This window comes from Pseudorca crassidens, chromosome 21 (assembly GCF_039906515.1).
Source record: "Pseudorca crassidens isolate mPseCra1 chromosome 21, mPseCra1.hap1, whole genome shotgun sequence".
NCBI lineage: Eukaryota > Metazoa > Chordata > Mammalia > Artiodactyla > Delphinidae > Pseudorca > Pseudorca crassidens.
Genome location: NC_090316.1, coordinates 5,259,426 through 5,286,343, shown reverse-complemented (window position 1 = coordinate 5,286,343; position 26,918 = coordinate 5,259,426). Strand labels below are relative to the sequence as shown.

The 26,918-nt window shown below is 51.5% G+C and overlaps 1 protein-coding gene across 4 annotated transcripts in view; it reads left to right on the top strand.

Annotated features, from left to right (window-relative positions):
- Positions 1-26,918, top strand: part of IKBKB (inhibitor of nuclear factor kappa B kinase subunit beta) — a 60,809-nt gene that overhangs the window by 6,764 nt on the left and 27,127 nt on the right. For all 4 annotated transcript variants that reach the window (XM_067721890.1, XM_067721889.1, XM_067721887.1 and 1 more), the window contains exons 3-9: positions 4,698-4,792; positions 6,010-6,127; positions 8,448-8,517; positions 19,281-19,369; positions 20,394-20,483; positions 22,594-22,718; positions 25,953-26,060. In XM_067721890.1, the coding sequence (XP_067577991.1) occupies positions 4,698-4,792; positions 6,010-6,127; positions 8,448-8,517; positions 19,281-19,369; positions 20,394-20,483; positions 22,594-22,718; positions 25,953-26,060 (695 nt within the window). The remainder of the gene's footprint in view (positions 1-4,697; positions 4,793-6,009; positions 6,128-8,447; positions 8,518-19,280; positions 19,370-20,393; positions 20,484-22,593; positions 22,719-25,952; positions 26,061-26,918) is intronic.

Genomic DNA, 26,918 nt, shown 5'->3' with positions numbered 1-26,918 from the left:
GGATGCATGCCCCCCCGCCGCCCTCACTTCAGAGTATACCCACGTTTATACGCGAGGTTCGTGTTTTCCTGTGCAAAAGGCAGAGTCACAGACACTCAGAGGACCTTCATAATCAACTGCCTTTGATGTAGGTACCACTGTGGGCCCCTTTCTCCATTTTCTCAAAATGCACATCACTTCTGAATTTTGCCCCAGCTTACTAGGCGTCGGATACTGCGATGGTTTGGGCCGAGTCTGGGTTTCCAGAGAACTGAGCTGAGAGTGGGAGGTTCCGAGCCAAGTGGAGACAGTCATCCATGCCCTCGAGTGTCATTGCTGCTGGGGAACCAAGCCCCCCCCACCCGACTTTCAAAAACATCTTCGTAGTCTGTTTACGATGAATTGAATTTCGCTTTCCAGAGCCAGTATGTTTTTAGCAATGGAAGGTCCTTCTCTTTGGGTTTCTGTTTCAAATGAAACATTACTCATGGAAAAACGAGAATGTTTCAGAGTACTTCCTAGAGGGCCACCGGGTAAGAAAAGTTGTGTCTGTGTCTGCATGGGACACTCAGGCCTAGGAAGTCAGGATTTCCCCTGCCGCCGTAGGACGAAGCTGAGCTGTCCAGAGTCAGTGTTGGTGTCTGTGCCCACTTAGTCTGTGATGTGTTCCGTGTTCATATCGTTAAGTTCGCTTTTTAGGTTTCGTTTGGCAGTTGAGACCAATGTTGGATCAGTCTTCAATATCAGAATCCATTTGTGGATTCTGGGATGGGCCAGGTGATGGCTGTGTGTTAGCTCCGGTGTTTGTGTTGGGCAAAAGACTACAGTTATCTACAGTCACCCAGCATATACAGGTAGAGTCTATAAAATATTTTCTAAGTCACTTAATAAGTCTACCCTTTGGGTTTGATTTACCTGTTATCTTTATGAAGGAAGCATACTGTTTATGCTTGGGAGAATAACAATGCCTCCCAAAATGTCTGCGTCCTAACCCCTTGAGCCTGTGACTACGTTAGGTTATGTGGCAGAGGGAATCAAGGTTGCTAATCAGCTGACTTAAATGGGAAGATTATCCTGGGTGATCTTGGTGGACCCATTGTAACCACAAGGGTCATTAAAAGTGGAAGAGGGAGGCCGGAGAGTCAGTGTCAGAGTGATGCAACCACAAAGACACAGCTGGTCACTGATGGCTTTGAGCTGCAGGAAGGGGCCATGAGCCAAGGGATGAATGCATCCTCTAGAAGCTGGGGCGGGCAGGGATGTGCGTTCTCTGGAAAGGGACACGGCCTGCCCACATCTTGATTTTAGTCCAGCGAGGTGCTTGCCAGACTTCTGACCTCCAGAGCTATCAGGAAATAAATTTGTTTTAAGCCAGTAAGCTGGTGGCAGTTTGTTATAGCAGCAATAGAAAAGGAATACACTGTTCTGTGTATTGAAGTTAAAGTAGGTGCAGAGTTTTAAACTCTCAGAGACATCCTGAGGTAACACACCATGCGTGGCAGTATCTTCTTCGAAACTGTTGCATAAGGCACTGTCCATCACAACGTCACACGCTTGAGTGGATGCTCCCAGTGGCGTCACCTCCTTTTACAGCCTGGCCGTCCGTCAGTCTTCTCTCACTGGTAGATCTCGGCATCCCAGCCCGGGTTCCTGTGCGATCCCACCCACCTGGAAACAAGCATCTAGACGCATATCAGAGCGGCTGTTGCTGAAGTTACCAGAGAACTAGGCGAAAACGTTCTAGTCTGAACGCTTAGTGGGAAGTGAAACTCGAAAGCAGATTCAAATCAGTTCGAGAGCAGAGGAATCGGGAAGTTCACGCTGTAGAGGATGGAACGTCTTGTGAGATGTAACTCAAGCCTGTTTGTACATCGATTAAAGAAATAGTGGTCTCTTGACACACACCGTAACTCTTGACAAGTATTAGCTGAACGTCCACCCAAGTTCACTCGTCCAGCTGTAGTGATGGGTTCAAGAGCAACAGGACTGACAGTTTTTGAAAGAGGTCAGCTCTTCTTCAATAGGGCTTCTGAACCCAGGCCAGAGATCAGGATTCTAAGAGCAAAGTGAGTGAACGATGTGGCACAGCCTGGCCGTCAGTGCCTGCCTGGCACCAGGGAGTGTTGGCACAGAGGCAGGCATGGACCACTGCAGGGTGAGCCTGGGGAACACTGTGCTGGGTGAGAGGCCATCACAAAAGGCCACATCTTGTATGATCCCACTTAGATGAAATGTCCAGACAGCTAAATCTGTAGAGACAGAGTGCAGACGGGTGGTTGCCTGGCGCTGGAGGGGGTTGGAGAGAAACGGGAAGTGATGGCTGATGGGTGTGGGGTTTCTTTGGGGGATGATGAGCGTGTTCTAAAACCGACTGTGGCTTTGGCCACGTTACTCTGAATGTGCCCCAACCATTAACGTGTATGCTTTATTTTTGGCTGTGCTTGGTCTTCGTTGCTGTGCGCGGGCTTTCTCTAGTTGCGGCGAGCGGGGGCTACTCTTTGTTGCGGTGCGCGGGTTTCTCACTGTGGTGGCTTCTCTTGTTGCGGAGCACGGGCTCTAGGCGCATGGACTTCAGTAGTTGTGGCACGTGGGTTCAGTAGTTGTGGCTCGCGGGCTCTAGAGCGCAGGCTCAGTAGTTGTCGCGCACGGGCTTGGTTGTTCAGTGGCATGTGGGATCTTCCCGGACCAGGGCTGGAACCCGTGTCCCCTGCATTGGCAGGCGGATTCTTAACCACTGTGCCACCAGGGAAGTGAGTCTCCACATGTGTGCTTTAAACAGATGAATTGAATGATATGTGAATTATAGCTCAGTAGAGATGTTGAAAAAAAATAAGCATGTGAGGTGACTGCACGACAGAGGCTTACCCACAGCCACGTGGGGGTTTGATAAAAGCCACTTACTTCTGAGAGTGCCCTGGAGGTGTGGCAAGTACCTGATTCAGGCCTTGGAGCCTTCACGGTCAAAAAATGCCTCCGCCTTCTTCCCGAAGCTTTTGTTCTTGAATGTCGGTTTTAGGGACGGGTCTGTTGACCAGCGAGTCAGGGGTCTTAGTGGACACCGTCTGTCTCCGTCCGGGACTCCCATTTTCCTTTTCCTCCCGGGTGGGTCCTTGTTCACGGGGATAGTGGCTAGTTTGGTGGATGTGTGACCGCGATGCACTTCCACTGCCCTCGGGAAGCATGTGTTCCTGGGGACCTTGCCACGTCCTCAACATGCCTCTGTTAAGTCCCGTCTGTACCGAATGAACTCCTGCACTTACAGAGCTTATGATTCCTTACGGTATGCCTGTTCATAAACAGAGACAATGGTCCGACAGGGCCTGTGGGACACCCATCCTTCAGTTGGGCACCAGTCGGATTTTGGTACCGTTCTGAAGCCTTTTCTTGCTGGATTTACACTCCGCCCGTCCCACCAGCTGGGGCTTGTCCCAGGGCTCATGGCACGTGGGCTGTTGGGGGAAGGGGTCTCGCCGCAGGTGTGTAGGGTTCGCGGGGTAGGGGTGGAGGTCGGCTTGCTCGCTCATGGCAGGGCCAGCACCCAGGCTGCTGCCACAGAGCCATGGCCAGGGCAGCTGCTGACCCTTGGCCGTCCTGGGGGCCCCATGAACCAGGAGGTGGCGGCCGAACGCTGTCCTTGGTTCTGTCTAGACACCTAGGGGAAGGGAAGAGTTTATTCTCGGGGCCCAGGCAGTCACTCATTCACGAGAATTGTAGCGATTGCCTTCGTTCACGGAGCCTCCGTCGAGGGCACTGTGCCAGGTACTGCATTAGGGGTTAAATGCACGAGGAGGGATGGGCCCATAGTTTAACGGAGAAAAGAGAAAATAACCCTGTGACCCTATGGAAAGTAAGTCTTTGGTAGGTAAGTACAATGAAGGAGTGGGGGGGTCAGTGCCTGGCATCTGCACGAGCCAGAGCAGAGACCTTAGAGCACAGGACCGGGCCGATGGTCTGACCTAGACTTGGCGTCAGACGCCTGGGGTGGAGTCGACGGTGGGTGATGGAAAGGCAGGTTAGAGCCCAGCCTGGAAGGGTTTTACATGCCTGGAGTGCCTGTGTGACATGGGTCTGCCCCCAAGAGTGTTACTGAACACCCCTAAGGGCTGGACACTGCTAGGGGCTCAGCTCCATGACAGCCCTGAAAGGTGGGTGTCAGTGTTCCCATTTTACAGCTGAAGACACTGAGCCAGACCTCGTGGTCTGCCGAGGGTCACAGAGCTGGTACATGGCTGCATCGAGATTTGAATCAGCCTGTGTTCCATCTTCTATACCAGGCTTGCATTCTCTCTGGAGAGAGAAACCCCCCAGAGGGAGAAGCATGAAGACTGAAGCCAGGGCATTAACCGTTAGGTTGAAGTGCAGGGAAGTGCCCTTTGCATGGGTCGGAGGTCACGTCCAGCAGCGTTGGGGTCTGAGGAGTGAGGACCCTCTGGGGCAGGAGTGGCCGGCAGAGGTCTCGTGGAGGAGGTGGGGACGGAGCAAGGCCTCCGTGTGGACTTGGGATGGATAGAGATGAGGGGAGGGGGCAGGCTGGGAGCTGGGGCTGGTGGGGACCCACGTGACGGGCTGGAGGTGGCGGGGGGACGTCTGTTCAAGTGGGCACCCATGCAGACCTCGGGAGCCTGGCGGGGATGGCGGTCCGTGCTCCAGGTCCTAGGGAGACAGCTTCGGATTTGACCCTCGGCTTTCTCTGATCCTCCCGTACGTGTCCTCTGCAGGAAACGGGCGAACAGATCGCTATCAAGCAGTGCCGGCAGGAGCTTAGTCCCCGGAACCGCGAGCGCTGGTGCCTGGAGATCCAGATCATGAGGAGGTGAGGACCTGGTGCACGAGTGCGCCCGGGTGCGGGACCACAGGGCCAGGGGCCGCAGGGCCGGGGGCCTGGGACGTCGGAATGAGTGGAGGGAGCTAGCAGGCCGAGCTTTGGGATGTGGAGCAGCAGCCCCAGTTCTGTCTGGGCAGGAGTCATAAATCCCAGTCTCTCAATAAGGACCCCAGCCCCACTGTCCAGAGGGGTGACTTCTGGAGGAGTGGCAGTTACAGCCATCACTTGGCCTTGCCAAGGGCTCTTGGGGGTTTTCTTTGTTATATTCAATTATTTAAAATAGCCATCGCAGTGACTTTTCCTTTGTTGGCAAAAGTCCTTTTTTCTCCAGTGTTTCCAATTCCGAGCTGGTTTGTGAGTCTCCCGTGCCCTGAGCCTGTTGCTGCCGTCCGTTCCTCCAGGGTGCCCTCCCAGCCAGGAAGGCATGTGGGGAAGCTCGCAGACCAACAGGTCCCAAACAGGGGCTCCTTGCTGGAGCTCAGGGAAAGGGGAGGCGTCCCCTTGTTTGCAGGTGCACGTGCTTGTGCGCGCACACACACACACACCACACACACACACACACACCCCACCCCACCCACACACCACACACACACACACACACAGACACCCACACACACACCCCACCCCACACACACCCCACACACACACCCCACACACCCCCCCCACACACACACACCCCACCCCACACACACACCACACACACACACACCCCACCCCACACCCCCCCACACACACCACACACACACACCCCCCACCTCACACACACACCACACACACACACACACACACACACCCCACACACAAACACCCCACCCCACACACACACCACACACACACACACCCCACCCCACACACACACCACACACCCCCACACACACCACACACCCCCCCCCCCCCCCCACACACACACCACACCACACCACACCACACCACACACACCATCCCCGCCCAGTGGTGTGAGATCTGAAGTCCCCCTGCTTTCTCTGCCTCAGAGCAGTGCGGAGATACAGGGAGGACTTGCCAAGGGCACTCTGAAGAGAACGGAGCTCTGCACGGGGCGCCCAGAGCTGGGGCTACGGTGCTGACAGGAGCGCTGCCCGGGCCCTGGGCGAGTGGTGAGCCCCGCGTCTCCCTGCCCCGCCGCTCGCTCTCCAGGGCCCTCAGTGCCTGCAGGCAGCCCTCCCTCACTGGTTCCCTCCCCCCAGGCTGAACCACCCCAACGTGGTGGCCGCCCGGGACGTCCCCGAGGGCATGCAGAGCCTGGCTCCCAACGACCTGCCCCTGCTGGCCATGGAGTACTGCCAGGGAGGGGACCTGCGGAAGGTGAGGCTGGGGGGGCCGGGGTCGCGGGGTTACGGGTGCACGGAGGGCAGGGAGGGGCTTGCCATGCACCCTGCGCAGCTGTCCCTGACGTGACGCGGAAGACCCACCAGGTCCGAGCGCAGGGAGAGGCCGGTCAGACTCCAGGACGGGTCTTCCTCCCTCGGCACGCTGGGGCCACTTGAGCCCTTCGGTGTCGTCGGGGCCACTGGCCCAGATCAGAGGGCTTCTCCCAGATGTGGCCGCCCGGGGTCCTGGAGCGGGGCAGGAAGGGACTGGCTTGGGCCAGCTGGGCTGGGGACCCAGAGCCCCACTGACTCAGCTTCTGGGTCCCTCTCCCTTTCTTCCCGCCGCGTCCACCACGTCCCTTTGCCAGAACGCACGCTGCGGGGTGGGTGTCAGGGACCGTTGTGTGTCCCCCTCCCCAGCGATCTCCGGAACAGTGTCACGAGCCGCTCTTACACGTGGCCTCATGTGATTCTCAGCAGCTCGTGACGTGGGTAAAATGGATGGGATCCCGTGTGAAGGGTGGGCCCCGCGGCCCCGAGGGCCCACGTGGGTGTCCGGGCCTCACACAGCTGCAGCAGCAGAGGCTGGGTCACGGCCGGTGGGTCCCAGCCGCAGGCCCCCCTCCGTCTGTGAAGGGAATAGCGCCCGGCGCACGAGGACCATGAGAGCTCTGGGCAGAAGCTGGTTTTGTATTGAAAAGAGGTTGCCTGTTCGTCTCCACCGCCCTCACCTCGCACTCTGGACAAAGGTCTGCATTGTTCGGGGGCGCGGTCAGGATGGCCAGGCAGTTCTTCCATCCGTACTCAGCACTTTCTGGGACCCGGCATCGCGTGCTTTCCCAGTACTCTTCCGGCCCCTCCCACCTTCGCTCTCCAAAGGAGACTTTCCATGAGGGCTGGTGTGCCCGGGTGGCTCTCCCATCCTGGGAGATGGGCTCATCCTGGGGTTCAGGGCAGGATGTGAGCACAGTCATTGGCAACCCGCAGGCCGGGGACTGATAACCGATGACAAATGGGGAACTTGACAACGCTTCCATTTTCCCCTTTATCTTCCTAATCTTTGACAGCTGTCTGATTCCTAACTGCAGCTGTTTAGGGAGATAAAGCCGTGTCATTGTACTTGAGTGGACAGTCCTTAGAGGGCAGCGTGGGAGGGGTGGGAGGTGACCAGCTCACAGAGGCAGAGGACTTTGGACGTCATCTTGTAGGCAGCAGGGAGCCGTTGGCCAGGGAAGACTGACACAGACTTTGGCGTGATTGACCTGGCACGGGGTGCAGGATGGTGTAGGGGACGCGGGAAGCGATTGTACCCCATGGGGCCTTGGTCCACGTGGTCACCAGGGCACCTCGGGTGCCCGCGGTCTGTCCTCTTTGTTCTCCAAATGAGGTGGCTCGTCTTTCGTATCTAGAAAGTTCAGAATCCGCACCTGGTCTGGGGAGACAGGCTTGGCCAGTACGGGAGCGAGGGTAAAAGCCAGAGCTGATTGAAGGAGTGCCGTGTGTGCGCCTGTCGCAGGGAGCGGCTGGCAGACGTGCGCGGGTGTGGGTGTGAATTAACGACGGGGCACCCCGTCGGGAAGTTACTTCCTGAAGTTGAGGCCGGCTTCCAGCAGCAGATGGAGTCCCTCGACAGGCTTGCCAGGGCCAGGAGGGCACAGGGGCTGAGCGTTTGGGCACGAGCCTCAGGTGGACCTGTGTCCTATGGCAGCTCTGCTGTGCAGCGGCCGTGGTGGCAGATGGATGGCTGGACCCCTCCCGTCCAGCACCCTCACCTGTGAAGTGGAAATGCCGCCAGTGCTGGCCTGGGCAGGGGAGCGGGAGAAAGGGTGAAGTGAGATGGGGCAGGTGAGGCTGCACTGAGCCCGTCCACGCGGCTCTGCCAGGTGCCCGGCACGTACGAAGTGCTCACTGCCCGGGCCCTGCTGTCATCCCCACCCCACAGCAAGGCCGCGTCGGGGAAGGGGTCGGAGGGAGGTGTTCAGTGGCTCCTTCAGGCTCTCGGGAGCAGTGGACCAACTGTGGCTGAGCTCAGATGGGCCTGCATCCCCCAGGACCGCAGCACAGGTGAGACTCTGAGAATGACTCAGGGTTAGGGTTAGGGTTACACACGGGAGCGCTTCTAGGAGCTCTCAGATGCTTCCTCCTTCCCCGCCTGGACCGACCCTGCCCATCCTGCCCGGGCTGGCTGTCCACCCAGGTCCCCAAGGCCCAGGGCCCGGGGAGTGCTCAGACGGCCTTGGCTGGTGAAGGACACTTGTGGGCGCATTGGTGGCTGGTGAGCGCTCCCCCTGACGCCTCTTTCCCCTTCTTGACAGTACCTGAACCAGTTTGAGAACTGCTGTGGCCTGCGGGAAGGAGCCATCCTCACCTTGCTGAGCGACATCGGTAAATCCCAGCCCTGGAAGTCAGGCCGTGCGCTCCGGGGAGAGGCCTCTGGGGGCGAGGAGGGGTGATGACTGGTCCTCCGGTCTCTACGGAGGTGGGGTTGTCGGGGACAGACGGTGGTGGAGGACTAGGGACGGTGGGGATGTCAGCAGGGCCTAGTCGGGCTGGCACTGAACGCAAATAGATTTCCCTTCCTTCCGGACTAAGTCATGAAGTGAACGATGGTGTATATAGGGTAAGAGATTTCCTTTCCCATGAAAAGCTCCACTCCCTACTTTCCCAAAACAGCCAGTGATGGAGTAGGTTGTCTGTCCTTTGAATGAATTTCATCCCTTGGCAGTGAATTTTTCCACTTCCACACTGGCGGTTCTTTTGCTGGCCATAGGCTTAGGAAAAACGGGCCTTGTTTATCCCTTTGGTGCCCGTGGTGTCCTCCGAGGAGGGTGTCCATGGCCCTCAGAGAAGGCCTGGCTGGCAGCCCGGCTGGCCTGGGGAGCAGGAGCCTGACCTCAGCCTGCAGGGGTCAGATCCAGTCTCCTCCACCCTGGTGCCTGCTATTATTTAGGGGTAAACCTCCGAGGTTGGTGGTGCAAAGATGTAAAGTTGAGAGGTACCCAGAGTTCATAACTGAGCCTTTGCCCCCAGATTTGGGGAATGACGTCATTTTCACCCCTCTGCCACCACAACCTCTTCGAAGCTGTATTTTTCTTTTTTCCTTCTATGCGTCCAAACGTTCTTTTTAGGAAAATATCAAACATATAGGAAAGTCGGAAAAGTAGTGAAACCCACACACCCGTCACCCAGGTTCACCAGTTGTTACCGTCTCACCACGTCTGTAAAGCTGTGTTGGCTGACGCTTGGCCTGGGAGGGCAGGGGACCTCTGGTCCCCGCGGCTCCGGGTCTGCCTCCTTCTCACTCTGTGCAAGAAGGAAGTGAGCGGAACCGAGGGATGACATGCTTAAGGTTAGGATCCGAGCGGTCGGACATAGAAAATTCCCTCTCCCCCTGTAGCCGGTGTCCCTGTCCTGTGGATGGGGTTCACGGTAAGAGCAAGTTGACCTGGCACCAGTTTGGGGTTTTTTTTTTCCAGCTCTATTGAGGTATAACTGACAGGTAACACATGTAAGTTTCAGGTGTGCAGCATGAAAACATCGCACCGGTTTTACGTGACCAGCATGGGCGTCCGTCACCGGCCAGACTGCTTCCCTCGTGTGGGTGTGTGGGAGGTGCCCTCTCTGACTCCCTAGGGTGTCCAGTCCTTAGGCCAAGATCCCACCTGTTCCCTCGACACCTTGCCCCACCCTGGCCCATCCATGCTGTGCTTACACATTTACCTGTTTTTTGCCCCAGTGGCCACATCATCAGTTTATTCTCTGTTGGGTTGAAGGCAGGTTAGAAGGTTGGGGAATATTCTTTTGCTCTTCATGGGCAACTTTGATTTTGTTTCTTTCTGGTTAGAGCTGCTTCAAGTCATTTTTTTGTATGTTATTCCCTCAAATATTGTGCTTCCCCTCATTAGATTATTTGTGCGTTCAGTGGATCGTTATTAAGAAAGTCTTTAAGTTATTGGCTCAAGTACACAAAACCGTCTACTTGCTCACGCAGCCTTCTACTGCCTCACGTGACTGTAGTGATATTCATGGAGCCTCTGCTGGTCACGTGTCCCTTGATGTGGTCATGTGTCACATCCAGTTACCTTGGCCTCCTGCGGTAGCTTTCCTTGATGCATTCAAGGTGTCTGTGTATAAGTTACATGTAAGTCACAGTCATGAAGACAGGAGACTGGTTCACTCCACGTGCTTATGTGGCTCCGTTCTCCTGTCGGTGGATGAGTATCAAAGGTCTTTAGGTCGCTGATTCCCTATCTTTCCTCTCTGTGGCCCCAGGTGGGAAATAATGAGGCTTTGAAGCACTAGTCAACTAGACTTAAGTCCGTGAATGCCAAGACTTAGTCACTGCTGTGTCCCTGGCATCTGGAACAGCAGTAGTACCTTATGTAGCAGCTTCTTTGTAAATATTTGTCAAACAAATGAAATAAATCCCAAAGGAAATTAGAATAAGGACCTGTTTTTTTATTTAAAAGAACTGCTGTCCACATATAATTAAATTAACACACCCAGGTCAAATACCAGCGCTTCCACCTGTTGGCAGTGTGACCTAGGGCACGTTGTTTAATTCTTAAGGGCAGCAGCTTTATTTGCTGTGAGGTGGGAACATAACTCACCACATGAGAACCGTTAGGAGGGTGGAGTGAGGGAGGTGGGACACGTAATCCCAGCACACGCTCTGCTTGCCGTGTTAACGTGCAGTGAGCCCGTGCTCGTCCCTTCCTCCTGTCCTTCCCCCCTGGGTTTGGGTTCATAGCACCCCTTTTAGAAAACCTCCGTCGCCCTCATTTGGGTTGTGACCCGAGGCTGGGGTCCAGTGAGCCAGGCAGGTGGCTGTCTTCTGAGACGTCCCTCCCCGGAAGTGGCTGCCTCTGGGATGCCGTTAGGCCCCCTGATCTGCAGGCTTCGGTGGAGGTTGCTGATAAGCCTGTATTGTGCTTTCACTCCCTTTTATGATTTGTGTACGAGATTCATGAAGTTTATTTATTTTGCATGGATGTCGTTACAGAGACCAAGTCTGAAAGTTTTTCTGCGAGTTCATCTAACATAACTCTTTTGTATTCTGGAACATTTCCTGAACCTGTTTTGTTCCAGTTTGTCCCAAGGGCCGGCTACACGTCCCCTTTGTGGAGCTGCCCTGCTGGTCCCTGCCAGGTTGACTTCAGATAAGGGCAGAGCCCCACCCTTGCCTGCCAGGTCAGATTCACGACCTTCTCCTCTGGGTGACACCTACTTGCCTTTAACCTCTTCGGTGCCCCTGGCCTCCCAGAGATGCCCACTCAAAGCAGCGTCAGGATGATAGACGTAGGCGGGAGTTTTTCCAGTGAGCTTTACCTTGCCCGAGAAGATCTTGCAGAGTACGCATGAGTGAGTGAGCAGACGCCCGGCAAGCATGTGGGTGAGCCCGTGTCCTGTACCAGGACGAACAGGCCTGTTAGAACATTGCTCTTATGCTAGTAAGAGGTCTGGGGACAGGTGGCAGAGGCAGCTGGAAGTGTTCTGTCTTCCACATAAAGCAACCCTAAAATAGCTCCAGGAAGTTGTATCTCAGTGGACTCTATTTAAACAGTGTGCTCGTTATCCTTTGGAAAATATTGCCATGTGTTTCCCTCTGCCAGCTGACAGCAAACCCCTGTGCACTCTGGAGGCCCAGGTCTCTGTTGCCCAAAGAGCGGGGACCTGCCCACACCCAGGCCAGCTGGGCGGGACGGTAAGCGATCACCGTCTTAGATCTTAGATCTGCACCCATCTTGATTCTCCAGGTGGCTGGGGTACCATGGTGACCGACCATCCTGTCCTCTAAGCATTCAGGGCCCCCGCTCCCCATTTTGTTTGTGCTCCGTTCTCTGAGTCACCATCTCTGTCCCTGTTAGAGCTGCTCCTAGCAGGCATCCAGCCCTTCCACCTTACAGGACAGGGAGGGTTCCAAAGGGAACTCAGGGCTTTAGGGAGTCAGAACACTGGGCTCTCTGTTTTGTGTTTATGTGATTGTGGATTTCCTTGCTTATTCTGTTGAATACTTACCTTCTGACTGCACTGCTGATTATAATAAAAGATGACTACCTGGTCTCAGCAATCCAGGTCATTTGTATATAAATACATGGAAAGGCGTAAATAACCGGATTAATGAACGTGATCATAATAGAGAAGACAGCTGCTCTCAGTCCTGGCCTCGCTGCCTCTCCAGCTCTGCTGCCTCTGACGAGGGCCTTTCCTCTCTGGAAAACCGAGGTGACTTTCTGGGCCCGCGCGTCTTCAACTTTAAATGAGGCATTTTGGCTGGGTGACCCCTAGGGGCCCTTCTGACTCTGAATGTTGCTTTTTCATTGTTCAGGTTCTGATTTTCAGAAAGGTTGCCCAGAACGTCTTTGACATCCGCTGCACTGCCCCAGCCTGCCTGCTTCCCGCGGTCCTCATGCATCAGCTTCTGCCTGGAACCTGGTCTTGATGCTGTCTGTCTGTTCCTGCCCCAGCCTGTGTGTCCCTCTCTGCACCTGGGTGACCGCCCGCTGCTTCCACTAGTATTCTGTGTGCCGGGCCGTTCTCACGACATCTTTATCCACCAAATCTTTTCCAAAGTCAGGACATTGAACGCTGACCTCCACCCTCAGCTCCATATTCACGTCTACACAACATTTCTCCCCAAGTCACTTCCAAACTGAAGTCCTAGACGTTTTCCTTAAAGCCGATCCCTTCCTGACGTCCTCTCTGTTGGGTCACTGGCCCTGTCTTTCTGCCAGCTACCCGACACGGCTGCCAACCTCGAATCTCGTCTCTTCCTACAACCTGCCCTCTTCCTGGTCCTCACCATCCCATTTAAACAGTCTCCATCCAGGGCTTCCCTGGTGGCGCAGCGGTTGAGAGGCCGTCTGCCGATGCAGGGGACACGGGTTCGTGCCCCGGTCGGGAAGATCCCACATGCTGCGGAGCGGCTGGGCCCGTGAGCCATGGCGCTGAGCCTGCGCGTCCGGAGCCTGTGCTTTGCAACGGGAGGGGCCACAGCGGTGAGAGGCCCGCGTACCGCAAAAAAAAAAAAAAAAAGAGTCTCCATCCTTTCCTTCGTGCTGAGCATCGCACTTTCCCTTTCTGTTCCCACCACCTCTGCTCATTCAGTGTCGCAGCACATCACTTACCTGGAGTCCTTATTCCCATTTTCCTAACCCATCTTTCAATGCTTCTGAAAGGATGCTTTCGTCATAATCCACCACTAGATCAAGACCAAACCTCATAGCCTCCCATCTCTCCTGATCCCCTCTAGCCAACTTCAAGACCCACTTTTCTATCCCCCTGCGAGCCTTTGTCCACACGCTCCTTTTTAGAATGCGCTCCGGCCCCTCCCCACGACCCTGCGCTTTCGACCTGCCACTCCGTGGGGAGCGCCCTGGCCTGGCGAGCACAGTGGGTCTCGCTTTCGGGATTCTTGTGCCCTCGTGGCCTCCTCCACTCAGGACTTGGTTTCCCTGCTATTGTTATGTGACCTCTGCCTGTCCTTGACAGTAAGGACTGACTTCTGGGTTTGGGGCCCATCGACCAGACTGTTTGTGCAGTAAGTGAAGAAAACGGTTCGATCCAGTGGCACATTTTTGACAACACCTGGCACACTTATGTATGAAGACACTTCCTGAGGATGGTTGAATGAATGAGAGAATGATTTTGCACTTTTCTCTCAGCACTTGGTATGCCTGCCTTGCTACCTTGCTGATGAGTCATAGGGGCTCTTTTAGCCAAGAAACCATTAGCTGGACTAAATCTCCACATGTCTGCACTTGGCCTTCCAGCCTGTTTTGCTTGGAAAGCCCAGTGACACCAAAGTGACTGGCACATAGTAGGCATGCGGCCAGTTTTTATTGTGTGAACGAATGTCCTCTTGCCCTTCTCCCGCACTGCTGACTCAGACCACCAACTGGTAATTGTCTTTTCTTTCCCTTCTAATCTCTGCGTCAGCTCTCTGGTCCATTTATCTTTCCATTTCTTCCATTGTTGCTCAGGACTGTATCCTGAGCAACAATATTCTCAAGAGAGCTTAGTAATCTCTTTCAGTTCAGGGTATGGTCACTAGGCTTCATGGACACGATCCTTACACAGCTGTTTCTCGACACGGGAGTCTAGCTGGTCCTGTCTGTTCCCTAATTTGTGGAGTGTGGTTTGGGATTCTGGCTCATCAGTAAGAACTCCAGGAGTGCCACCGTCTTCAGTTATAATGTCTGTGTCTCCCTCTTGAGCTGAGAGAAAGCTGGGGTCCAGACCTGGGTGCTGTTCCTGACAAGGACAGCAGGAGGGGGCAGATACGGACCCCTCCGAGCAGCGTCTGTCCTAGGAAATGCCACTGCGTGGTGTAAAAAAGTTCACACGGAGTACTGCTTGGCAACACTTTTCTATCACTGGAACATGAGAAATTAACCTGCAGGCTTTTCTGCTTTGTGGTGTGCTTTTCCATTTCTATACGCTTGTAGTACCTCTGTTGTTAGGGGCTTCGATTTTTAAGAAACTTTCAGACACAAAGGTGTTGTTCTTCATCTCAAATTCTTAGGTTCCATCCAACTGAAATCAAATTAGATTCTCTTGGCTTGAGACAATTACAATTCATGACACTCTCCTGAGGTACCATTGTGTAAAACAGGGCACCGTCAGACTGAACTAAGCCTTTTAAGGACTGATCCCGTAAGGGGAGCTGTCTAAGAGTTCCTGCCCATCAAGGTTTTGACCGTTTCACTCGGTCCAAGAAACCGTGTATAACAACACCTATAGGATTTTTAAATTCCGGCCTTTATTAAGTTGACAAAAAAGCATTTGAGAATAAATGACTCCCCCGAAATGAGGACTCAAGTTTGTCATGTACAGTTGCTTAAGCATAAAAATAGACAGCTGTTAATAGTGATCACTGGCTTGGCCACCAGCTTGCCCTCTGTCCTCCCTAAAGACCTGATGACAACTCTCAATCTTTGCAGTGTCGAGAGCAGCGCTCTCCGTGTGATCTGATTGCCCTCCCTGAGCTTCTTGGGACACCTCCCCTGCTTGTGCCCCGTGTCACTGGCTCTGAGAGGTTCACATCTAACTTCAGAGGCCTTGCCTTAGTCTGTGTTCCTACTTCCTCTGAATACAGTGAGTTTCAATGTTCGTATATCCTGCTCTTGAACAAACTGACCCACGCCTTTATGTATTACACCCTGACACTGTGTCACATACCCAAGCAGGCCTTTGTGACTCAGTCACTGAGCAGGCATGCCCGGTCTCCCCACACGGTGCTTCCGCTGGCCGCTCGTTCACATGCAGCAGTGGCAGCATCCCTGTGTGCAATGTCGTGTCTGTGCAATTATTAGTACTGGTTATTACACGTTGCTTTGATTCTTTAATAAAGATTAGTAAAATAAAAATGAAAGTGCTGATAAGAAGCATGTCTTTTAAAAGTTACTGTAACCGAGAACAATGTTTGGGGGGATTTGGTGAGGCACACTTTGAAAGCAGCGAATGTGTTCCTTCATTTGGACGTTTGTTGGACCTAAGCCAATCACTGTACCCAGTTATGAAACAAAAGAAAAGAAGGAACAGGTGTGAAATGTTGAAACTCTATGGTCAAAGGCTGGGTTTAAAAGGGCAGATTTAGGGACTTCCCTGGTGGCACAGTGGTTGGGAGTCTGCCTGCCAATGTGGGGGACATGGGTTCGAGCCCTGGTCCGGGGGGATCCCACATGTCACGGAGTAACTGGGCCCACGTGCCACAACTACTGAGGCCGGCATGCCTGGAGCCCGTGCTTCGTAACAAGAGAGGCCACCTCAATGAGAGGCCCGTGCACCACAACAGAGAGTGGCCCCCGCTCACCGCAACTAGAGAATAGCCTGCGCATAGCAGCGAAGACCCAATGCAGCCAAAACAAATAAATAAATTTATTAAAAAAAAAAAGAAAAAGGGGCAGATTTAAGGAGAGGTTTTGCGATTTGACTTAATGTGCGGATGGAACATCCCCGAGAAGATGGAAGTTGCGTGTTTATCTATTTATTTTTAAAATAAATTTATTTATTTATTTTTGGCTGCATTAGGTCTTCGTTGCTGCACGCGGGCTTTCTCTAGTTGCGAAGAGCGAGGACTACTCTTCGATGTGGTGTGCGGGCTTCTCATTGCAGTGGCTTCTCTTGTTGCAGAGCACGGGCTACAGGCATGTGGGCTTCAGTAGTTGTGGCACGCAGGCTCAGTAGTTGTGGCTCACAGGCTCTAGAACACAGGCTCAGTAGTTGTGGCGCACGGGCTTAGTTGCTTCGCGGCATGTGGGATCTTCCCGGACCAGGGATCGAACCTGTGTCCCCTGCATTGGCAGGCAGATTATCAACCACTGCGCCACCAAGGAAGTCCCTCAGTGTTGCTTTAATGTGCACTTTGTGGACGGCCAGTAAGCTTGAGCGACTTTGTGCATAATTGCATAATTGTTCACGGTTTGCGTTTCATTTCTACTCCTGTAAGTTACCGCTTCACTTGTTCTTTGCCCTTTTTTCTACTGGGTTGCTTTCTTTGTGTGTATGTGTTAAAATGGTCTTTCCTTTTTTACATTATTAATTACTAAATAATATAGAATAAATAAAATAAAATAGATAGTATTTATTATTTTTAGATGAACTTAACCTCGCAGAATAGAAATATAGTAATCTTCTCTTGGACCCCATCCTCAATTTTTATTCTTAGTTCTACTGGTCTGAATCCAAAAACTTTGGAGCCACCTATCTAACCCACCTCTTTGTTTTTTTATGTTCCTTTAAAGTAAAAAGCTATGTATTTTTTTTCATTAGAAAAGTAACATAACATTATGATTCTGAAAAATAGAGGTTCAAAAAAGGAAAAACAAAAGTTTTCTTGCTACCCTAACATCTGGGTTGCTTTTTTATTGATTTGTAGTAGCTTTTGTCTGTTAGGTATATGCTTTTTGGCATATGTGCCGCAGATATTTTTTTCCCTTTTTTTGGTCTTTTGCTTTGTGTATAGTGTCTTTTGCCATCAAGCTTTCTTTCTTTTTTTTTTAATTGAAGTGTAGTTGATTTACAGTATTTCAAGTGTACAGCAAAGCGAGTCAGTTATACACACATTCTTTTCCAGATTCCTTTCCACTGTAGTTCATTACAGGATACTGAATAGAGTTCCCAGTGCTATACAGTAGGTCCGTGTTGTTTATCTGTTTTATATATAGTAGTGTGTCTCTATTAATCCCAACCTCCTAATTTATCCCCCCTCCCCCCGCCTTTCCCTTTGGTAACCATTTCTTTTCCATGTCTGTGAGTCAATTTCTGTTTTGTAAATAAGTTTTTACATTCTACATATAAGTGATATCATATGATATTTATCTTTCTCTTTACCTTTCTACTTATTTCACTTACTGTGATAATCTCTGTTTCCATCCATGTGGCTGCGGTTCCATCCATGTGGTTGCAAATGGTGTTATTTCATTCTTTTCTATGTCTGAGTAGTATTCATTGTATATATGTACCACATCTTTTTTATCCATTCGTCTGTCAGTGGACACTTAGGTCACTTCCATGTCTTAGCTATTGTATATAGTGCTGCTGTGAACATTGGGGTGCATGTATCTTTTTGTTTGTTTTTTAATTTATTTGGTTGCACCGGGTCTTAGTTGCAGCAGGTGGACTCTAGTTGTGGCTCGCCGGCTCCTTAGTCGTGGCATGTGAGCTCTTAGTTGCAGCATGCACGTGGGATCTAGTTCTCTGACCAGGGATCGAACCCGGGCCCCCTGCATTGGGAGCACGGAGTCTTAAACACTGTGCCACCATGGAAGTCCCCTGGAGTGCATGAATCTTTTTGAATTAGAGTTTTTGTCTTTTCCGGGTAAGTGCCCAGGAGTGGGGCTGCTGGATCATATGGTAACTCTATTTTGAGGTTTTTAAGGAGCCTCCGTACTCTTTTCCATAGTTGCCATGAACTTTTAAAACCTCTTTATGTTATTTGTATTGCTTTTCTTTATGCCATATAGTTTTCCTCACATGACACTACTTTTTTTGCTAAATTTATCCCGTGGTGTTTTAGAATTTTTGTTGCTAATGTGAATGGGATTTTATTTTCTTTTTCCTTTCAACTGGATCTATGACAGGGAGAAAAACTATTGATTTGTATATACTTGTTTTGCTTCCAGACAACTTACTAAATTTTCCCCAGTTTGTCTTCCTGGCATAGAGTCAGATCATTTCCAATTAAAGGTAATTTTATCTCTTTCCAATACTTCTTCATTTTTTTCTTTTGTAGTACAGGTTGTTAGGACTTCTGTTGAAGTTATTAAACCTCTCTTAGGGGTAAAAATCACGTCCTGCTTGGAGTCGTAGCCTTGGCCATCCTGGGTCAGTCGCATAGTCATGTTTGCTCTTCACGGCAGAAGCTGTGGTATCAAGTGACTTCACAGCCAGGTTGTGCAGGCTCCTTCCTTGCCAGCTAGATTCTGAGCCCTTTAAAGTTGGGGACCATGCCCTCCCTGATTTTATGTCCCTCAGAACCCAGCAGAGAACGGGGCGCATAACAGGCACACGTTGGACTGTCAGATGTATTGAAGGTGCCCCCATTCTCTCCTTCCAGAGCCCCCACTTCTTCCTTGGAGCCATCTCTGCCCTGCGGACTCTACAGCAGATGACCAAGTGCTCTCTGCCCAGAGGGCCCTTCTCCCTTACCTGCCCAGCAGAACTTAGATTTTTTTTGAGCCTCTAGACCAGAGGAGTTCCCCTTCTCAATCTTTATCAGCATCACCTGGAGGGCTTGGTAAAACACAGATTGTGGGGTAACCCCCAGGTTTCTGATTCACTTCGTCTGGATTGGGACCCAAGGGTTTTGCATTTCTAACAAGTCTGCATGCTGCAGGTCCAGGCAGTGCAGTTTGAGAACCGCTGCTCAAGACTGGAGTTGGTGACCTCGTGGGTGGAAGGCTCAGAGTTCTTTGCGTGAACGAGGCAGATTCTGGTGCTGGTCCAAGTTCTGCTCATGTAGCTGGGTCCCCTTCCCTTCACCGGAGGGGTGTCTGCCGGTCCCCGTCCCTCCACTGTGATCCCCTGCACCGAGTCAGGGTGTGTGTCGGGGGCACGCGGTAATCATCTTTCACTGGGTACGCGATTCCAAGTGAAAAGCATTGTCCAGGCTTAACGAAAACTCACTCCCCTTTCCACCCTGTCAGCCTCTGCACTTAGATACCTTCACGAAAACAGGATCATCCATCGGGATCTAAAGCCAGAAAACATCGTCCTGCAGCAAGGGGAACAGAGAGTGAGTGACCCTCCAGGGCCTGGGGAGGACGGGTGGCAGCTGGGCGGGGGAGGAACCCGCTTTGTGTGTTTGCGTTTCTTTGCTCACATATTTGCTTTGATTCTCCGGGAATGCTTTTTGATTTGAAACGAAATTCCGCGAAAAGTTCTCACTTGCAGATTGAGGCAGGTTTGAATGGACCACATTGTTAGTCATCCAAGTTGCAGGAATCTGATAAGAAAAATAATGTTTGTCTTCCAGCTGACACCCCCAGCCTCTGGGACTTGCACTTCTTGGAAATGGGCTTTCTTTTCCGTCTGTTTGAGAGCCTCAGCTTTTGAAGCTGACAGGGAGTCCATCTATGAGCTGGTTCTGGGCGTGGCTGAGAGGAGGCATTTGGAGCTGCCACCTGCCCATGGGGCCTGGTCCAGCCCGCAGTTTCCCCAGAGCTCTCAGGGACCTTTTCCGGGGCCCCGCCGCTTGGCTGTGGGGTAACCTCCCCGCAGGGCTTGGCCCTGTGCTCTTCCTGGCCTTGTTTGTTCAGCTGGGTGATGGGCAGGGGCCCAGCTGAGTGGGATGCAGTCACTCAGCTCACGGACTGTCTGACCTCTTCCACGCAACTTCCTCCAGCATCCTAGGTGTGACCCACGCCTGTCCTAGCTCTCACCTTTGGCCCAGTTCACGCTCATTCCTGTCAGTTCTAAGATTTGAGAACTAAAGGTATTTACTGGGAAGGAGCTGGCCTGGTCCTTTGTGTCTAGGTTTAGCAGTCCTGAGGGCTGCTGCGTGGTCTGCTAATTTTGACCTTCCTCTGGCAGTTGGTTGCAGAGCAAGGGAGAACATGTGCCTGGCGTTTTTACATTGTTTTCTTTTGCCTAAAGCTACCATGTCTAGGGCATTCTCCTGTGTATTTGGTGGTCCTTTGGAACTTAGGGTCTTGGGATTGGAAATTCAGAAATATCCTCTGCTCTAACAGAGACATCCAGAATTCTTGAAGGACAGTATACTCTCATAACCGTCAGGTTTCTCCTCCCTTTTTTTTCAGTTAATACACAAAATTATTGACCTAGGATATGCCAAGGAGCTGGACCAGGGCAGTCTGTGCACTTCCTTTGTGGGGACCCTGCAGTACCTGGTAAGAGACGGGGTTTCCATGTTTGTGTGTCAGTTTCTGTCCGATGGCTGTGTCTGTGGGGCTCTTCCTCCATCCTTGCCTTCTGCCATCTAAGTTTGCTGGCTCTTGGATGTTTCCTGGGTGCCTAGGAACGGTTGTATGAGGTCAGACTCATAATCCATTCAAGTCAGCACGTTTTGCTAGCAGAGGCCTTATGGAGGGATGTGGTCATCTTCTCATATCAGAAGGGCTGTGCTCCCAGGCCCTCGTACGAGTCCCATAACCTCTCATGCTGCAGTATTTTGTCTGAGGACAAAGGGTTTAAACCAGGTTCTTGCTGGTCTGTAGGGGCCTCAGTTTCCACGCAGCATCTCGGGGGCCATGGAGGAGAGAGGGCTAAGCTTCGAGCTCCCACCCTTTCTTTTTGTTATTTGGTCTTAATACTGCGGTTCTATTTGAGTCACTCATTCATCCAAGAAATATTGGTCAAGTGTAGTTTTAGAGTTTAGGAGGAAAGCAGGCATCACCCTGATACACAAATAATGAAGAAATTACAATTGTGATAAATACTGCAAAGGGAAAGTGCAGGGTGTTATGAGAATATATTTTAGGAAGACCTAGCCTGGTCTGGGACCTGAAGGATGAGTGGGGGAAAGGGGGACTGGGGGAGGGGGAGAGAGAGGAAGTTCCAGGTAAAGGGATAGGACATGGGAGACCAGAAGGTGTGGCAGGAGCCAGAGAAGAAGGAAGAGGGTATCTCGAGTTGAGGCTGGAGAGAGAGGTAGAGGACAGATTATTCAAAGCCTTGTTGGCTGGGTTAGAGATTTTAAACTTTATCCTGAAGCCTCTGGAGAGACGTGGAAGGTTTCTCAGTGTGAGAGGGATTGGGTTTACCTTTTGAAGAGACCATGCTTGGTACAGCGTGGAGGGTGAATTGCAGGTAGTGGGTGAGTGGTAAGGAGGCTGTTGTACTGAGCTGGTCCGAGCTGGTGGAGGGCCTTGAGGATGTAGAGGATGGTTCAAGAAATGCCTGGAAGAGACCGGGCAGAACTTGGTAATAGATTGTTTGCAGATGATAACCAGTACATGTTGATTAAAGGAGTCTACAATTTAAAAAAGAAAAACAAAAAAAGGTTGAAAGCCACTGGGCTCGACGAGCTTAATTATCCTATGTGGTTCTCATACAGAAAGAGAGAAAGCAATTATTGAGGTCCTTTTGAGCGTATCCATACTTCCCACTAACCCCCCAACCAGGCAGTGGACTGCCGGTTTATCACCTGCCCTGGGGAGTAGAGGATTCAGAGCGGGGACTCGGGGCTGTGACTCAGCACGTGTGTCCACATAACGTGACCCTGTGGGTCCTGCCCGGTGTCCTCTGGACCCCTCGTCAGCTCAGCAGCAGTTAGTGAGGACCCCAGGCTCTGACAAGGATGCTCGGCCAGATTGTTCACTTGCGGACCTAAAACTTCTGGCCGTAACCAGACACAGAGGCTGACCTGTGCGTCCCCACGCTTTTCCTCTTGGTTTGGACTCCGTGGTCCTCCATGAGTGTCATGCCTCCAGCCAGCCTGTGCTCAGTCCTGCCTCCACGCCTTCGCTTGTCATGGTCCTTTCTGGGCTGTCTGCCCTGAGGCCCTCTGATCCGTTCCCGTCCCACCTGTGCTGGGAAGCTTTCCTTGGTTGTCCCAGCCTCTCTGCTTGGGCAGTGGCCATGCATCTGGCCTTTCCTACCTGACTGCAACAATCCATCCCGCTGTCCGACCGCATGCTGTGGACCTCACCACTTTAGGGGACCAGCTGGCATGCAGTGCGTGTGCTGTGAATGGGTGTGCATGGCCGGGATCACTTTCCTTTGTTGTCCGTGCCCTGTCTTCCCCTCCCTGCACAGTGCTGGGAAAAGGATACACGCTGCACCCCAGTTCACCTAAAATACCCCCAGGCCCTTGTTTCAGCACCGGGACTGAATGAGGTCCAGAGAGATGTTCGGTACCACCTGCTGAACACGTGGTCACCTCCTCACCTGGAGCGGGGCCCAGGGAGCATGGGGCACGATAAGAGGCTGGGTGCCCCCCTCTGTGGTAAACCCTCAGATGGGGAGCAGCTCAGGTATGTCCCCACATTGTCACCACAGGCCCCTGAGCTGCTAGAGCAGCAGAAGTACACGGTGACCGTGGACTACTGGAGCTTCGGCACCTTGGCCTTCGAGTGTATCACGGGCTTCCGGCCCTTCCTGCCCAACTGGCAGCCCGTGCAGTGGTGAGTGAGGGCTTGGGGCGGGCCGGCCGCCCAAAGCGGGGAGTGTGCCCCTGTCTTTGTCAGATGTCACCTCACCTGTGCTGTCTCACTGGGCGCCCCAGGCTGGGCCTAAGACACCTGTGACCTCTCACCCAGAGGAAGTCCCGTTAAGACCTGGCACGTGGGCAGTCTGAGCTCCAAAAGCCTGGAAAGATGGAAGGTTGTTAAGTGTCAACCTGGATTCTGAACCTTAACAGCTTTAAATCCAATACTGTGTAAATGACTGCTCTGTGCAGGGCAGGAGGTCATTGTGTTTACAGAGTGTGTGTGTAGTGTACGCTTACACTGAAAACACTGTGCATTGGTAAACAAACAAATAGCATGTTCACATGACAAATTATGAGCTGTATTTACATGAAAATTTATTGTTGACAAATTTTACTGTTTTTAAAAGCGTCAAAAAGTGGCTTAAAATGTGAACTGAATACATTTCCAAAAAGATTTTCTAATAAAAAAAGTCAAAGGATACAATTAAGTTTTTAAAAATTACTCTGTATTTTGAAACTTCTTTTCTGATTATAATACTAACGTGTGGTTCATTGCATACATAAAAGTTAACCATTACTGAAATGCATCATTTAAAAACTAACATCCCCCTAAATCAGTTAGGATTCATTCAAAATGATTCCTTGAGAGACCACACACTAATTGAAATGATGCTACTGTTGTTCAACATTATTTTTTTATCTCCAGTTTTTATTTTTTGGAGCAGTGGTAAGTTCATGTGGTTCAAACTTCAGAGTATAAAAGTGAAAAGTCATGGTTCCTCCCCACAGGCATTTGGTCCTTTTGATCTTGGGTCCACCTCTGAGGATGTCTTGTACGTGTACAAGCAAATGGGCATGTACCTGTTTGTTAACTCATTTATGTATGCCGCCCCATTTTACCTCAGTGACAGTGTAATATGCACACTGCCCTGTACGTGCTCTTCCAGGATTTTTACACTGAGAATTTCCTCCAACTGCTGTGAACATATCTCTGTGTCTCCAGATTCTTCATTGTGCCTGTGTTTATTTAAAAAACAAAGTAGGTTACCCTACGTACTCTCATAGAACCTGCCTCTCAAACTTGCTACCGAAAATGCTTTCTGTTTTTCCGTGTTCTTTGTCACGTCTGTTTGCTGTTCCACTGTAGTTGGTTTAACCTGTTCCCCATTAGTGGAAGAATCAGTGGTTTATAATTTTTACTTCTTAAAATAACACCAAGAATAACATCATTGTAGGGAAATCCTTGTATGTCTGCAGTTATTTCCCTGGGATAAATTCCTAGCAATGGGATCAACAGATCAAAGATTATCCGCATTTTAAAGGTCTTCCATGTGCACTAACAAATTGCTCCACAGAAAGTTTGTATAAATAACGTTTCCACCAGGAACGTACGAAGCTGCCCCTTTGTGGGTCCACACTGGCTGTTGTCACGTTTCTCAGTATCTTTCTGGAAGTAGCGAAAACATTGACTTTTTCAAAGGACAGGTACTTACATCATGAGATTGTTTATTTATAAGTCTAAGATGTAGCCTTTGAAATCAATTCCAGAAGAGTAGTTTTGTGTGACGCGGTCCAGTTCAGTCACCGTTCACATGCCAGACACTGGAAGAGATGAACCAGGCATGGTCCCAGCTCCTGAGGAGCCTGGTGACATGGCAGAGAGTGCCCTCCTGTGGGGACTGACTTTAGAAGAGGCAGCACTCCTGAGCTGGGTTCTGGAGTGTTGAATTAGCTCATTACATTAGAGTCACACCTTATCATGTAACCATCATGACAAAAACTTTAAATTTCTGTACATCTATAGTGTTTTTAACTAACCAAGGAATTACTGCATTCTTTTCAGTTCAAATGTCGAGCGTTTCCATTATTTATAACAAGATGAGTTAAAGTCCATTAGAACTAGAAGAAGAAATGCTATTTGAAGCTATCTCTAATGGCTTGGCATCTTCATAGTAAGTTTTTTGTCTGCAGAGCCAGCCTCTTGTACGGAGCTGGGAGGCCGGGTGACCACTTGCAGGTGGACATCTCTGAAACCTAGTAGCTGTGAGACGTGTCTGTCTTGTCTGCCTTGTAATGCCTCAGGCAGCTTTAGCAATTTCACTCTCATCTCAAATGGCAGGTAGATAGTAATTTCAGGACAAATGCAATTTGAGCTTTATTATCCTGTCACTGAGCTACTGTGAAGTACATTTTAGGACCGGCCTAAGCAGTGAGCATTTCACTTACTGTGTCCTTTTCTTTATCTGTGGTTTCCCGTTGACAGACCGAGTTTCTGTCAGAGGACCATCCCATTGTGTGTAATGACAGCCTGACGTAGAGCAGGCAGGTTCCAGCTGGACCCCAGCTCTTCCAGGCTACGTGTGCTCCACATGGTCCGGTTCACCCCTCGCCAGTGAGGCTTCAGGGCTAAAGCATTTTGCATTTGAATTTCTTACGTGTTTTTGAAAAGGAAGGATATAGACATTTAGACAGAGTAGAAGGAGCACCAGACTTTGGATCTGAGGCCCCGGTGGTGTGACCTTGGGCAGGTCACCTGATCTTCACTTCCTTACCGCTGAATGGGTGGCTGAAAACCATCTACCACATGGGGTCATCGGGCAGAGAAGGGCATGTTCACAGTCAGTGCTTGGTTATCTGTGAAGCATTATTCAGACTTACGTCATCACCCTTGTCACCGAGAAGATTTGAAACCAGTTTAAAAATTTGCTTCCTTCAAATACTATTTCAGATACATCAGAAGGGTCTCTAAGTTGGGAAATGTAACTGTTCATTCACCATCAGAAGTAACGCTTAGCCACATGCATTAAGAGGGAAGTGTGTGGTGCGTGCAGGTTTCACGTGAACAGGATCCTCATGCAGTGATCTTGGTGTGCACGTCCTAATTTCATCCTCTACCAAAACGTGAGAGTTTTGTGTTTGATGAAAAGTAGAAGAAAGATAAGGATGAGCCAAGGTGAGGCCAGGCATCAGCAGTACAAGCCTGGAGGTCATTGACACTCACTGGGCAGTACTGACGGCCTTAAACTCTCGCAGAAGCATCCTAGCAGGACGCAGACGCACTGGCCGGCATCCCAAGGGGTTGACTAGTGACCTGGGGGCATCCCGTCCAGTTGTCAGGTGGAAGGCTACCGGTGTAGAGGGGCTGTTGGCTGCTGGGTGATGCAGGGTCATCACAAGCAGCGTGACAGACCAGGCCCTGCGTCCGCAGGCACTCCAAAGTCCGGCAGAAGAGTGAGATGGACATTGTGGTTAGTGAGGACCTGAACGGAGCCGTGAAGTTCTCCAGCTCGTTACCCCACCCGAGCAACCTCAACAGGTACGGCCCCAGGCCTTCCCCTCCGCGTCGTGTCCTTCCTGTTTTAGAAATGGATGTCAGAGCCGACGTCCTGGTAGCTCTGACATCGGGACATCCTGCTGTGGCCGGCACCTGGCATAGTCTATCGCAGTGTTAAACTTAGAACGCCTTCCCCCCCGACCCCATCTAGAAGTCTTCTCCTTCCCGAATTCACACAGCAACCTGTACCTTTCATCACTCCAAGAAGCTTCTACCTCGTGTGACATTTGGTTTTGCAGAGGGTTTACCTTCTGGTCAGCTGTAAGCCTTTGACCGCCAGGGGATTGCGTTATTTCTCTTTGCCTGCAGCCTAATCGTGTGTTACTGTCAACAAACAAACCTTTGCGGTTTGAACAGGCACTGCCGTCTGGTCTTAGAGCCAGAATATTAGCAGTCAGGTAATCCTATCAGAATTGGGGGCTAGTACAGAGGAAAACTGCCAGGCGGCCACACACAGCTGAGGAGCACGGAGCACAGTGACCATGAGTGTTTGGAGGATGGGGAGAGAGGTACCGAGCGGACTAGCTGCGCAGGATGACTGGGTGGGCTGGAACTTTCTGGAAGAATCTGGAAAGACGTGCAGGACAGGCATGGGGAAAGATGGGGGGTGGGGGTGGGCCCAGGAGAGGCAGCTTGTAGTGGTGCTGGCCTCTGCAGGGCTTTCTTGGGGGCGTGGCAAGGGCCTCTGAGGGTGCCGGCAGGGCCCCGCCGGGCCGGGAGAAGTGAGAACTTTGTCATGTGGACCCCCCGAGGGGTCACCGGGGTGACCGACAAAGCGAATCGGCAGCGAGGGGTCTGGACTGTGTGGGCGGTTCTCCTGAGGTGGGGCGGGCCTGGGAA